The 13,180-nt window shown below is 43.3% G+C and overlaps 1 protein-coding gene across 6 annotated transcripts in view; it reads right to left on the bottom strand.

The window, feature by feature from the left end:
* SH3PXD2A (SH3 and PX domains 2A) overlaps positions 1-13,180 on the bottom strand; it is a 374,731-nt gene that overhangs the window by 106,771 nt on the left and 254,780 nt on the right. For 3 of the 6 annotated variants that reach the window (XM_084846410.1, XM_084846409.1, XM_084846411.1), the window contains one exon: positions 9,824-9,955. In XM_084846410.1, coding sequence (XP_084702536.1) covers positions 9,824-9,955 — 132 coding nt within the window. Of the gene's footprint in view, positions 1-9,823; positions 9,956-10,270; positions 10,339-10,461; positions 10,513-10,754; positions 10,843-13,180 lie in introns of those variants that run through there. The other 3 variants (XM_084846413.1, XM_084846414.1, XM_084846412.1) reach the window with 3 other exon arrangements.

Raw genomic sequence — 13,180 nt, 5'->3', positions numbered from 1 at the left:
TAATCGGTTTGTGTTGGGAAACACAGGGACAGGAAACACCCCTTGACCAGGGTCATGGTGAAAGGCACACCCCTGGGCAAGGCTAGCATACCCGAGGTAAATGCGGGGGTTGGGGCACACAATAACTATAGCGTGGAGAACCAGACTTAAGGAAAAGAATCGTACTTAAAATAGTCTCAGGAAACCTGTTTTTTCCACGAAAAGCTCCAGGGTGGCTGCAGGATGGCCACGGCATCATGTGCCCTGAACGATCTCAAAATGGAGCCAACTTGCAGCAAATCAACTGTGGAGACACCCCCCAAATCCATTGTTTCCCCTTTCAAAACAGGATTTGTCCTAGCTTTAAACATCAAGAAACAGTGGGATGGGGACCAATCAAGATGTATGGAATAACTGGAGTGCCTTATACCTAATGCAGCATTTCTTCACAAAAATAAAAAGTTTTAATCTATTAATACTTAAATTATCTGTAACGTATGCCTATTCCATAAATGTTTGTGTTTATATTGTTAAATTTAACCCGGGAAATATAAGAGTTAATAGCATTGTAGAGAGTGAGTGAAAGGTGGGAGGGGCCTGTATGTGTGTGAGGATTCTGAGGCTCCCAAACATCCTCGACCTAGTCGGAGAACTGTGTCAGTTCCTTCATATTCTGAGGAGCTGAGGGCAATGAAATGACTGTGTGGAAGATTAGAGTGCAAATGGTGGAAGACTTGAAATGAATATGATTGAACATAGGTAAAAATCCATTTGTGATCCTATTCTGCCACGGTGATGGTGGCGAACAAATCCTACTTCTGTGCTACTATTGCATCTGCTCAGGGTCGTCCAGCGGACTCTTTTGTGTGGTTAAGGGCCTCTTGGGTGAGGGCCTTGGAACACAACAACTCGAACCCTCAAAGGCCTGCTGTGAACAATTTGCCAGACACTTTGCAGATAAAATCGTTCGTATTCATGCTGACTTGGAAGCCATTGTTTTGACAGAGTCTGATATGGACAGGGCTGGCGCACACTCTACTCATGTTATGGATACCTTTAGGCTTGTGCAACCTGAGGTTGTGGACAAACTGCTTGGAGGACTGCAGCCTCCTACTTGCCCTTTAGATCCTTGCTCATCGTGGCTGGTGAAATCTGCCCGAGCTGGGCTGGATATCTGGACCTCTGAGGTAGTAAATGCCTCCTTGAAGGATGGTGAGGTCCCTGCAGCTTTGAAAGAAGCTGTGGTGAGGCCCTTCTTGAAGAAACCAAATTTAGATCCTATGGTTTCAGATAACTACTGCCCTGTGTCAAATTTGCCATTCTTGGGAAATTTTTCTTGCTGAAGCGTGTGGCGGCTTCACAACTCCAAGCTGTTTTGGATGAAACTGATTACCTAGATCCATTCCAATCAGGTTACAGGCCTGGTTATGGGATGGAAGCAGCCTTGGTCACCCTGGTTGATGACTTACGCCGGGGAATGGATGGGGGAATGCAACCCTGTTGGTTCTTCCGGACCTCTCAGACGCATTTGATATCATTGGCTATGGTATTCTTCTGGATTATCTGGACTGGGCTTGGGAAGCACAGTTTTAAAATGGTTCTGGTCCTTTCTGGAGAAGTGCTCTGAGAAGCTGATGCTGCGGGACTTCTGTTCTACCCCATGGCCACAAGGTTCTATCTTGTCCCCCATGCTTTTTAGCATCTACACCACTGGGGGAAGTCATCAGGAGGTTTGGGTTGTAATGTCATCAGTATGCAGATGATACTCAGCTCTACCTCTCATTTCCATCTGCCCATCCCAGGGAGGCTGTGGAACTCTTGAACCAGTGTCTGGGGGATGGATGAGAGTGAACAAGGTGAAACTTAATCCAGACAAGATGGAGGTACTGTGGGTTAGGAAACCAACTACTTCAGATGGAGGTTTACAACTGGTCTTAGATGGGGTTGCACTTCCCCTAAAAGTGTGCAGTCTGGGAGTCCTCTTGGACTCTGAAGCTAACTGGGGAAGCCCAGGTGGCTGTGGTGTCCAGGAGTGTATTTTACCAACTTAGGCTGGTATGCCAGCTCTGGCCCTATCTGGGGAGGACAGACCTTGCCTTAGTTATCCATGCTGGTTTGGAAGATGGGTCGGAAACTTCAGCTGGTGCAGAATGTGGCCGCCTGAGTATTGGTGTGGGAGAAGAAACTTGATCACATAATGCCTATACTGCACCAGCTGCACTGGTTACCACTGTGTTTCCGAGCCCAATTTAAAGTGCTTTTGACCTTTAAAGCCATATATGGTTTGGGACCAAGTTACTTGAAGGACCGCCTTCACCCATATCAGCCTGTCCGCACTTTAAGATCAGAAAGAGAGGCCCTTCTCATTTGCCCACCTGTGAAAGCAGTTAGGTGGGTGACCACACATGAGAGCTCCTTCTTTGCAGTAGACCCACATATTTGAACAAGTTGCCGTTGGAGATCTGCCGTGCTCTGTCATTGCAGGCTTTTAAGAAGGCCTTGAAAATGTATTATTTTACCATGGCCTTCTCTTGATATAACTACTGTTGTTGTTGTTGTTGTTGTTGCTGCTGTTGTTGTTGTTGGTTTTATTGCTATTTTATTGTATGTATGCTTTTATTGCTTTTAATATTTTAACTGTTTTTATGTATTTTATTGCTGTGACCTGCCTTGGGAGGGCTTCTGCCCTGAAAGACAGCCAAGAATTTTTAAATAAATACATAAATAAATCGAATGAACTGACAGTCAGATAGGGCCTTAGGGATCCTGGAAGCAACATCTAGGTAGTGGGTTTGTGTGTGAGATTTTAGGAGGGTAGAGTAGGTAGGGAAGTTAGGAACAAGCACTGATTAATAATAACTTTTCATGTTTAAAATAAATCTTTATTTGTTTTTTAAAATCCAAATTCCAACAGATTGATTTTTACACTACCTTTATTACATCTGTTTTCTGGCTACTTCTCCTATAGTGGGTTGAGAGAACCAATTGAGCATATTGGATTTCTCTGGAACCCAGAGAGAGTAAAAGGGCTGAAGCCTGTGGGACAGTGGGGACAGCTATTCCAAAGTGAAAGCAGGCATTCCTGAGGGCTTTGGTTCTTAGTTTCTGAGGAAGAGGCTGGAGAAAGGTTGAACCCTGGGCAGGAATATCACACTATCCCATATATATTCCTTGCTACCAAATGCCACCTCCTTTTTTGGTCACAGGAGTCCCTTTTCTATAATTCTTTGTAGCCATCACAACACTCAAAGATAGTTTTGATTACTAAAATACCACAGACAAAAATAAATTCCCTTCTCCTTGGGTGGCACTGCGACAGGGAGGAGCTCTGGTCTACACCCATGGACCTCAAAGTCTTGTTTTGTTCTCAACTTGCCCAAACTCTTTGTCATGTGCGTGTGTTCTAACATCTTTCTTAATGTGTTCCACTAAAATGGAAAACATCACAAGACTGTTGCATGACACATTCAAATATGAATGTCCGTCTTATGTAAATTTTGACTTCACAGTTCCATCTAACAGCACCAATTATGCTGGTGCTGGGGGTTGCTGCACGAGACCAGGGTCCAAATGGAGCACACAGTGTAGACGCTCCTAATGAGGCAGCTCCTTTCCAAGAAGAATTGTCTCTGGCTATCCAGACAGTACATTTACCCAAAAAATATTATTTTATTTATTTACTTAAAATAGTTGTAGGCTGCCTTTTAGGGTAAAAGTGTCCCAAAGCAGCTTCCAGCCTACAAATTTACAATATATACTATTGTAAAGTTACAATAATAACTTAAAAACCATTAAACACCGCAATGAAAAATTAATATGAGCCAGCATTTACACTAATAACAAACATTCCACCCATTGTAACAACAATATGTAAGCAGCATTACTTCTCGTTATTTAATAGCCCATTGAAAGGTAGCCGGTGGCAAGCAAGCAAGGACACTTTTGTAAACTGGAAGAGATTTGCCCCTCTTCTCTCAGTCCACTGAGGGGCCACAAAATCGTGGACACTTTGGCTTTGCAAGACTGCATTTATTTTTGTGAACTTCTGATCATTTAGGTGTTTCGCAGGAGGAGAGTAACGGTAAGATGCCAAAAGTTCTATAGGGCGCAATCAATAAACAAACAAACAAAAACCAACTAGAGCAACCTGCTGCAAACAAAAGAGGAAGAAAGATGGTGCACATGGGAGAAGATGATAGACATTTGTGTAACATGTAGTTCAAGTACAGCCCCATCCTTTTCCCACGGCTTTCCTGTCTTTACAATATACAGACACTCAAATATCAATTGTTATGGTTTATGACAGGAATGGGCAACTTGTAGCCTCCAAATGTTTTGACCTACAATGCCCATCATCCCTCACCACTGGCTATGCTTGCTAGGGCTGATGGGACTTGTGGCCCTCCAGATGTCTTGGCCTACAAGTTGCCCACTCCTGGTTTATGGATGTGTATGATGAACTCATTTGATCAATAATAACAAGAACAATCCTTGAAGACTGCAATTTAGTCCAATATGGAGGCTAATCTCCCAGTTCAGTCATGAACCTCTCCTATGAACTACCTTTCCTAAGTTGGCAAACAAAACTTCAGAATTATTGTATGCCTGGTGGCATGGATTTTTCCATGTAGGTGGCATATTTTGTCTTTTAGATGAACTAGTATTGTGCTACATGAGAAGTTATTTCATTCTGAGAGCTTCCAAATTGTACCACTTTTCAGGGAGCTGAAAAGCATTGCTTCTTCAGGACTTATGAAGCACTGGGGCAGTCAGATGGCTGCCAAACATCAGACTGCATGGCTCCCATGGGGCAGGGAAGGAAGAAATGATTTGTGCCAGCGCATGGAGCCCTTAAGTTATAACATACTGGCTGTTTTCAATGAGATAGTAAACACTTTACATCCCCTTCTCCACTTCCCTGGTACAAAAGGAATGCCTGCATAATCAAGCATTTGCTGAAGTTTGATCATCAGCTTCCAAGCCACTACACTGTGGCCTAAGGCATAGCTGGAACAGCTGTCTCTCCATTTAGCCTTGTCTCTTGGTCTTCCTGCCAATAGAACAGAGAGAAAGAGAGTGACAAGGAGAGAGAAAGGAAAGAGTTAACTCCAGTGCACATCAAGGTTCCTTTGCTTTTCATTCACCACTTTTAAAATCTAATCCTCTGGCATAGTACAATGGCAACTTGCCACAAGGCAACTTGTTGTTGATCAACTGTAACCTCCCCAATCTGATCTCAGCAGGAAAGATATGTGATGAAAACTCAGTTACTTAGTGACTGGCACCAATCATTTCACTCCTAGGCACAATTATAGTATAGCTTTACCCTATTGCCACTCCCTGCTGCCTGGCAATAAGCAACCAAAATAGAAAACAACTCTTCCAAAACACACTGGGGTGGTCAAAATCCTTTTTTTCAGAAGTTAGCCTGGATTTTTAATATCCTAACCATTTCAGCTACATGCAAGACTTTTGCAACAAACCACAAAGACCAGCAAGGATCATGCAAGACCAGTGAGGGCAGTTGTCCAGCTACTAGACTTCCTTAACCTGTCAGGGTGGGTGGCTCGCCAGCCATAGTGCATTTTTAATCAAGTACATAACATGGGCACATTAGTCACACTTTCAAAAACAAAGCTGAAGTGGGAAGAGCATAATAATCTTAGCTACTGGAGTCTAAAGGTTTTGTAGCCACTGTCAAGTCTGTCTACAATGCAAATAGATGAACAAATGAGATAAAAGGTATAAAAGACACATTGTACACAGAAAAGTGCTACAGAAAAAATAGTTCTGTCCTAAAATCCTTTTCTCGATTCCTTCTAGGAGCCAGAGAGATTGTTGGCTTTCCAACAATTCGCTTACAGGAATGGGATGCTATTCACTGAATAATGGGAGATCCCAGAAAGGTTATGGTGACCCACAACATAAAGGCAACTGGTAACTTGGCTGAAATGGTTTCCATCACAGAGCAGTTGGCCAGATTAGAGATACTGCCTGATGTGGGCAAAGTCCGCAGGCCTATTTAATCAAACTGCAACAGGCCTAGAAACAGGACAATTTATAACCTGGGGGGGAAAAGACACAAGTAGGCCTTGTGGCAATAAAGTAAATCACATAAATAAACACATTAGTATTATGGGAGATGCCCAAAACCATTAACATATTGAGTATAGGCATGAGTGGGGGGAAAAATCTCAAAATGCTCTCAAAAAGTAATATTCCACACCCAGAGAGATAATCTTGGAGAGGGAGAAACCCAATCCACCTTCCCCATCTTTTTAAGGACCATTTTCCTTTGAAAATACATACTGCTTAAGTCCTGATTAATTTACCTTGGTCAGAACAGGTTTTGTTTTACCCATATTATAATGTAACATTATAACTAAAATAGGTTAGTGACTATGTCATGCCAAACAAATAGCTAACAGGTGTACTCAGACAAGCTAAAAATTGCTATCACTATCACCACAGCAAGAGCAAATTCCAGTTGAGGAGTGAAGAGACCCCTCAAAGTTCTCCTCCCAAGATTATACTTAACTGTCTGTCAGGGTTTCCACTACAAACAACCTAGCAGCCACAGTTTTACAACTTGACCATTTCAAGATATATCCAAGTCAAACTTGGCAAAAGAGCTTACTCAGTGTTTCCTCCCCATCCCTTTCTTCAAACGGTCCAATCATTTGTACTGCAAAAGCAGCAACATGCAAAAAGCACTTGCACAAAAGTATTTTATATAAAGTTTACAACTATTAGCAGTCTTTCCAACACTATCCAGTGTACAAATTTCTCCAATACTATCTGGTGTACAAACTCATTTATCCTCACAGCCATCCCATGGGACACATTATGTTGAGAGGTAGACCCTGCCAGGGCAGGCCACCCAGTTAGCTTCATGAAGAAGTATGGATTTGGTTTTGGGGCAAATCTCCCTCTTCATTGGACAACACCAGCCCTCAGGAGACAACTTCTAAAAGAGGCAGACTGTGTAGCTTGCTGCTGCTGCTTGCTCCCTCCCTCCCACCCTCTCTAGCAAAAACATTGCCCCACAACAGAGCACATATACACTTTCTGAAAATTGTTCGAAAGTCTACTTGAGACTACAATCTGTAGGCTTTCTATGTATTAGCTGTTGAATAATCTTGAATTGAAAGGCATTGTAAAAACAGCATACGTTTATTTCCTTTACTTTAGGCAAGAACATTTAGGTATACATCAGCCTTCCCTCACCCAGTGACCTCCAGATAGGTTCGACTACAATGCCCATCAGCCCCATCCTCCAGGTAGGGGAAGGCTGGTATGGGTTCTCCGCAGTCAAGAGGAAGAAAATCTACAATAATTATCTCTTATCCTTAGGGAAGTGATGCACGGTCCCAGACCATGAGAAACTCACCCAGATCTGCTTCAACAGCAGTAGTGATGAGCTGTTGGCAGAAAGACACAGAGTGCAACAAAGACTCCACGGAGTGAAAGGATGGACCGCAACAATCTAGCGTAACAGAATTTCTCATAAAAGTAGCATCTTCTCTAGGGATGCCACATGGGACCTTAAGGAGATATAATGTGGCAAGTGGTTGTGACTTTCACTCCAGAGCAACTATCTGAAAGAGAGACTGCACACTCTACAGAAACACTGGACCAAATTTCCTTATTTCCTTGAGTCAAACATCAGATTCGACTTCCATTATTCGCAGTCTCTCAATGCTTGTGATTCTTGCATACAATAACCAACACAGGAAGAGGGGAGAGGAAAACAGACACTCCATAAAGCAATGAAGAAGCCCTCTGGAAATGCCCATTTGGCTGCCAGATGTCCTTTTAAGGGATGTCCCAGATATTACTGGAAATATGTCCTCTTCATCTGAAGTTATAATCATGATTCCCTCCCATGACATTCTTTCTTCTTAGATCCCCCCACCCCCACTCCCTTTGGCTCCCTGTCCCTCAAACCATTAGCTTCAAGTGTTTGCTTTTAAAGCATTCTGTGTCTGCTATATCCCTTTCCCCATCACCACTTGTTTACTAGTAATAATTATAGTCATCTTTTATTTTGGAAGATAGCCCTCCATAGAATATAATGGAAGCCTCTTATTTAAAACTGCACAACCTTAAACTTGACCAGAGTGCCTGTTTTAGAATTTCTTTGGTGGATCTGCCACTTCCTACCACAGTCCTGAACAGGGGAAGCCCTGGAGGCTATAGTCTCTTTCAATCCTCACATCCCTCCTTATTCAGCAGATATCTGTTTTGGTGTCCTTAACAGTAGCCCATGCCAGAAGATAGCAATTACTACTTGGAATTCCTGTATTCACACCGTATCTTAAGTGCTGTCTACCCAGAAGCATAGAAGTAAGGGGTTTGTGAACTTTCAGTCCCAGACTAAAGGGTTCTCAGACAAAACAAAAAGCTGGAGAGCATTTGGATCACTGAAAATACAATCTAAAGGATTAAACCTGACAATTTCAACTCATTCAATACTTTTGTTGTAGAGCTATGTTTCCTGAGATTTTCATTATTCAATAAATTATCAGATGCAAAACACCAGTCTTATGGACAATCATGAGTGCATTTACATAGTGCATAGCAGACAATTCAAATCTTGGTGTATTTTGTTTTGTCAAATGGCCTACATCGCAACCCTATACATGTATACTTAAGTATAAGTACAATTGAGTTCACTGGGGCTTACTCCCAGGTAAGTTGGTATAGGATTGCAGTCTTAATCTATAATGTAGGTAAAGCTAGTATATCCTCCTGTTTCAGTTTAGAAGCAAAATCTGGAGATTCCTCAAAGGGATTTGATTTTTTTCTCCCCTGGGAAGGATCTTGTCCTTGGCTTAAGAAAGGCCATACTTAAAGTAAGCAATACACACATATATGCCTGCACTTCCTATCTATTTTATCTGAAAATCCTGATTGGTACATTTTATTTCTCATTTATTCTTTATACTGGAGGTGTGTGTTTTAAATCAGAGCAGTCTCTTATTAAAAGGTTTCAGCTTGCACAGCATTGTTTTAACATTCTAGATCAGCCTTCCCTAACCTGCAGCTCTCTACATGTGTTGGACTATAGCCCCTATAATCCTGAATGGTCAATGGGTGTGTTAGCTGAGGATGATGGAAGCTGTAGTCCAACACATCTGGAGGGCGCCTGGTTGGGAAAAGCTGATTTAGATGCAACTCTTTCCAACATAATTATTTTAATGAAGACAGACTGCTACTGGCTAATTAAACACTCAGAATGAATTACTTCACTGAGCCACTATAAAACTTATTTGAAAATCAATGGATTACATCAGTTAAAAGCAACACCCCCACAAATATGACATATACAATCCAATTTTTAAAAGCACTTTAAAACCTTTCACTGCAATATAATCTACAGAGATCCACATCTCCCTAGTCCTTTGCGATTGGGCTAAAGGTTGAATTACCATGCCAGGTTTTCATCCCCAGAGTGATTTTTTATAGCCCATACAATAAATCCTTCAAATAGTGGCAAGTAATGGAAATACTGAGATCTTTTCCAGCAGAGAAACTGTATCATACTAATAAATACAGAGCATACGCTGTGGACACTCCCCTCCCCCACAACCCCAAGATTTTCCATTAATGTATATTGGTAATTAACGTACAAGCGTAGGAGACATTCTTATAGTAGAAGGCAATATTTTGGCTCCAAGCCCAAACCAAATGAGGTGGGGGGAGAAATCCCACCTCTTGAGTCAGGCACTATACCAGATGCAATACACAGACACATGAAGGGCTGAGGGGGAAATTGAGAAAAAGAGGGAGAAGGTAATTGTAAATAAATACATGGAATATCCCTTTTCAAAGTGTCTCTTACCACTTTCATTCTTCTCTATTACATCCACCACTTCTCCGGACTGCAGGCTGATCTCCGAGTTTTCCTGTTTCTCATAGTTAGACACCACCACATACTGCTCCAGGATCATAGGTTCAGAGCTAGCGTCAGCACCTGGAGAAGGGAAAAAGCAAGCTGTGAGCCAGCTTCCAGCCATGGCTCCTCGAGAGTGACCTCTGTCCATCCGACTCATGATAGGCCGATTTGTCACCAATGCCAAGCCAATCAGAACACAACCTTGGCTCGCAGCATATCCCCAAATGGCTGGCCATATAGAAGTAGTCTCCTCTGGCCCCCAGCTCAGTAGCACAGAGGAACATTGGAGAGTGGTTGAGGAGAGGAGAAAGGGAAAAAAAAAACACACCCAGGAGTTTAACACAATAGCATATTGTTAGACACTAAGTTGCAGGATGGAGTTTGAAAATAAACCTCTTTCCAACATGGTTCCACACCATTCTTGCTCCCCTTCAGAGAGAAGAATCCATCCCAGTCACAACCAGCATGAAAAGGGGGGAAAAAAGGAAATCCAGTGCTGCTTCAGTAAATGGTGTGTGCCGGGGGGCAACACCCAAGCCCACAATTTCTCCCCCTGGTAGGCTGAGCTCCTGCTTTGCTCTTACAGGCTTGAGCTGCGAGTCAAAAGGGGGCTGTGGACACCAATCATATTTGCCTTGCGCTGCAGCCCTTAAATAGAAAACACATGAGAAATGTTGAATAAGGGAGGTGGGGGTGGTGGAAGGGAAGAGGGGAGGGCGCAATGGGCTGTTCACTTGAAACAGAAGAAGTCAAAGAAGAGTTACAGCTCCAGATCCTTGCTTACACAGTTCCCCTCGGCTCCACAATTCAGCCTCCCTCCCCAGAAGTATCCCCCCTGTTAAACTAAGATGCACAGACGCAGCCATCTGCTCCTTACGTGGGGCTGTAAAAACACACTTCAGATACCCAGGTCTATTTCTTTCCTCCACAGCCCCTCAATATTTTCTTGTTCGTTTTTTCCAGGTTGATGATATGATTTTAAACACAGAAACAAAGGCGTGTTCTGCCACAAGCGATAAGGTCAATTTTTATTCCGCAAACTCCAGCAGAAGCACGCCTGCCCTTCGCTCGTCAGTCACTCAGAACATAAACAAGGGCCTACCCCGCCCACTTCTGAACGCCCACAGGAAAATCGGCCCTTGTACATTACTCCTCGGCGCCTGCAAGCAAGAAATATGTGCTACAAAAGCATTTTTTAAGCCAGTGCTCGCTCTTTTTTCCCCTCAAGGCTCTTCCCCTTCTCTTGTTCTCTGCACACACACACTAATGAACAAAAGACTGCAAACCCAGAAGGAAGCCAAGAATTCCCCTCAAAGAGCTCATCGGCTTGCGGTCATTCAGAGAAATATTTACAAGGTTATTATATGCACCCAATTGTGCACACCAAAATGGACATCTCTCTCCTAGTACACGATGGCATCTGATTCTGCATATCCTCACCTGGGATAGCTTGCACTTGACTGGCAGAGAAGGCCAGGTGAAATGTTTTTTTTTTTACTCTCCTGGGTTGGTTTAAATGCTTTTACTACTACAGCAATATTAAAAGTGATGTTAATGCATTAAATATCTAGCACAGTTTTATATGGTTTAAGTGGTTGCTAGCTACTTCAGGGCTCCTTGTATGCCAAAAATGGAATAAAATATAAACAAAGACCAAAGTACCTGGCCCAGACATTTTTGGCATTTGGGGAGGGGGCATACCAAGGAGAGCAGCCATCTCCTCCCTGCAGCACCACAATGGCCCTGGGAATACTACATCATGATGTATCGCTATTCCCATGAGGCACTCTGTCATTAATTACAAAAGGAGTGCTGCTGGGGTGCTACTGGCATCCATGCAGCCACTTCTGTTAAAAGAGAGAGAGAAATCCTTGACCACCATGTCTTTAAAAGTAAGCCTACTCCCCACCTGAAAGTTCTTCAGTTTCTCCCATTCCCTTGAAAGTGACTGATATTCCCCTTTTTTACTCCCATGGTGGATGAATGATCCTGCAAAAGAGTGCGTGTGCGCGTGAGTGTGCATGTGCGCGAGTGTGTGTGCACACACGTGCGTGAGTGCGTGCGTGTGTGTGTGTGCGCGCGTGAGTGTGTGTGTGTGAGTGTGTTGGGAGGGGGAATATTTGTCCCAGCCTGCAAACAAATAGGGGTGGGGGGAGAGAAGGATTTTGTTTGATGAAGTACATAGAAGTAACCTACCAACCATAATCCTCTGTTGCTATGCTGAAAAAAAAAAAAAATCCTACCTCCTTCAGGCCTTGTTAACCCTGGACTGGATTTCATTCATTGCCTGTCCAACATGGGAAGTCATATGTCGTTGTTAGAGTATCCAACCCCGTCCCTCCCCCCCACATTTTGCTATTGAAAACCAAGTCTGTATGAAATGTTGCTCTAAGTCACAGATACACACACACACAAACACACGTACGTACACTGGGAGAGGGTTTTTTGTGTGTGTAAATGATGAGGTCAGAGAGAAATGACATGCAAAAAGTACAGACAGTGATAATTATTTTAACAGTGGCCATTTACAAAACAATTGGTGACTGGGTTTGAACAACAGCTAATCCACACTCACTGGTTGAGTGTGGGTTGTTGTTGAACCATGGGTTGCTTGATGAACGTGGGTTAGTGTGATGTCTGAACCCAGGACATTTTCCACATGGTAGCTTGGTAGCCATGCAGTGTGGCTTATTTTTCTCAAACAAGCCACCTTGAGAACCCATGGTTTATTGTTGGGTTGTTCAAGGTGGTTAACAAGCTGCACTGCACAGTTAACAAGCCACCTTGTGGAAAATGCCCTGGGTTCAGACAACACACTAACCCACAGATCAACAAACAACCCCACAGTTCAAGAACAACCCATATTCAAACAATGAGTGCGGGTTACTGTGTTGTGTGAACTGCCCCATTGGGTGATAAAAAGAGACACCTTTGCATTAGTAAGCTGATTGATACCTGTAGTGCAATCATAAAACCTCTTTTCAAGCTACAGGAAACAGACCCAGTTTGCACAATCATGGCTGGGGAAATAAACCATGGTGGCTTATTCCCCCTGTTGCATGTGCCCGTCACATGCTGGGGGAATTAGTATAATTGTCTAAGTGCCTTGTCATGCGAACCTGGCCAGGGTGGCTTGTTGCCATGGGTAACAAGCCCCCCAGAACCCATGGGCTGTTATAGGGTTTGGAGTGGCTTGTTACCCCTGGCAACAAGCCACCCTGGCTGGGTTCACATGTTGTGACAAGTTCTGCTGTAGAGGGTAATTATGCTAATCTCCCTGGCATACAGGGTGGTTAACAAGCC

The sequence above is a fragment of the Heloderma suspectum genome, chromosome 3 (genome assembly GCF_057233095.1).
Source record: "Heloderma suspectum isolate Gila_16-S chromosome 3, 16-S_ref, whole genome shotgun sequence".
Taxonomy (NCBI): domain Eukaryota; kingdom Metazoa; phylum Chordata; class Lepidosauria; order Squamata; family Helodermatidae; genus Heloderma; species Heloderma suspectum.
This window is presented reverse-complemented; position numbering and strand designations above follow the sequence as displayed.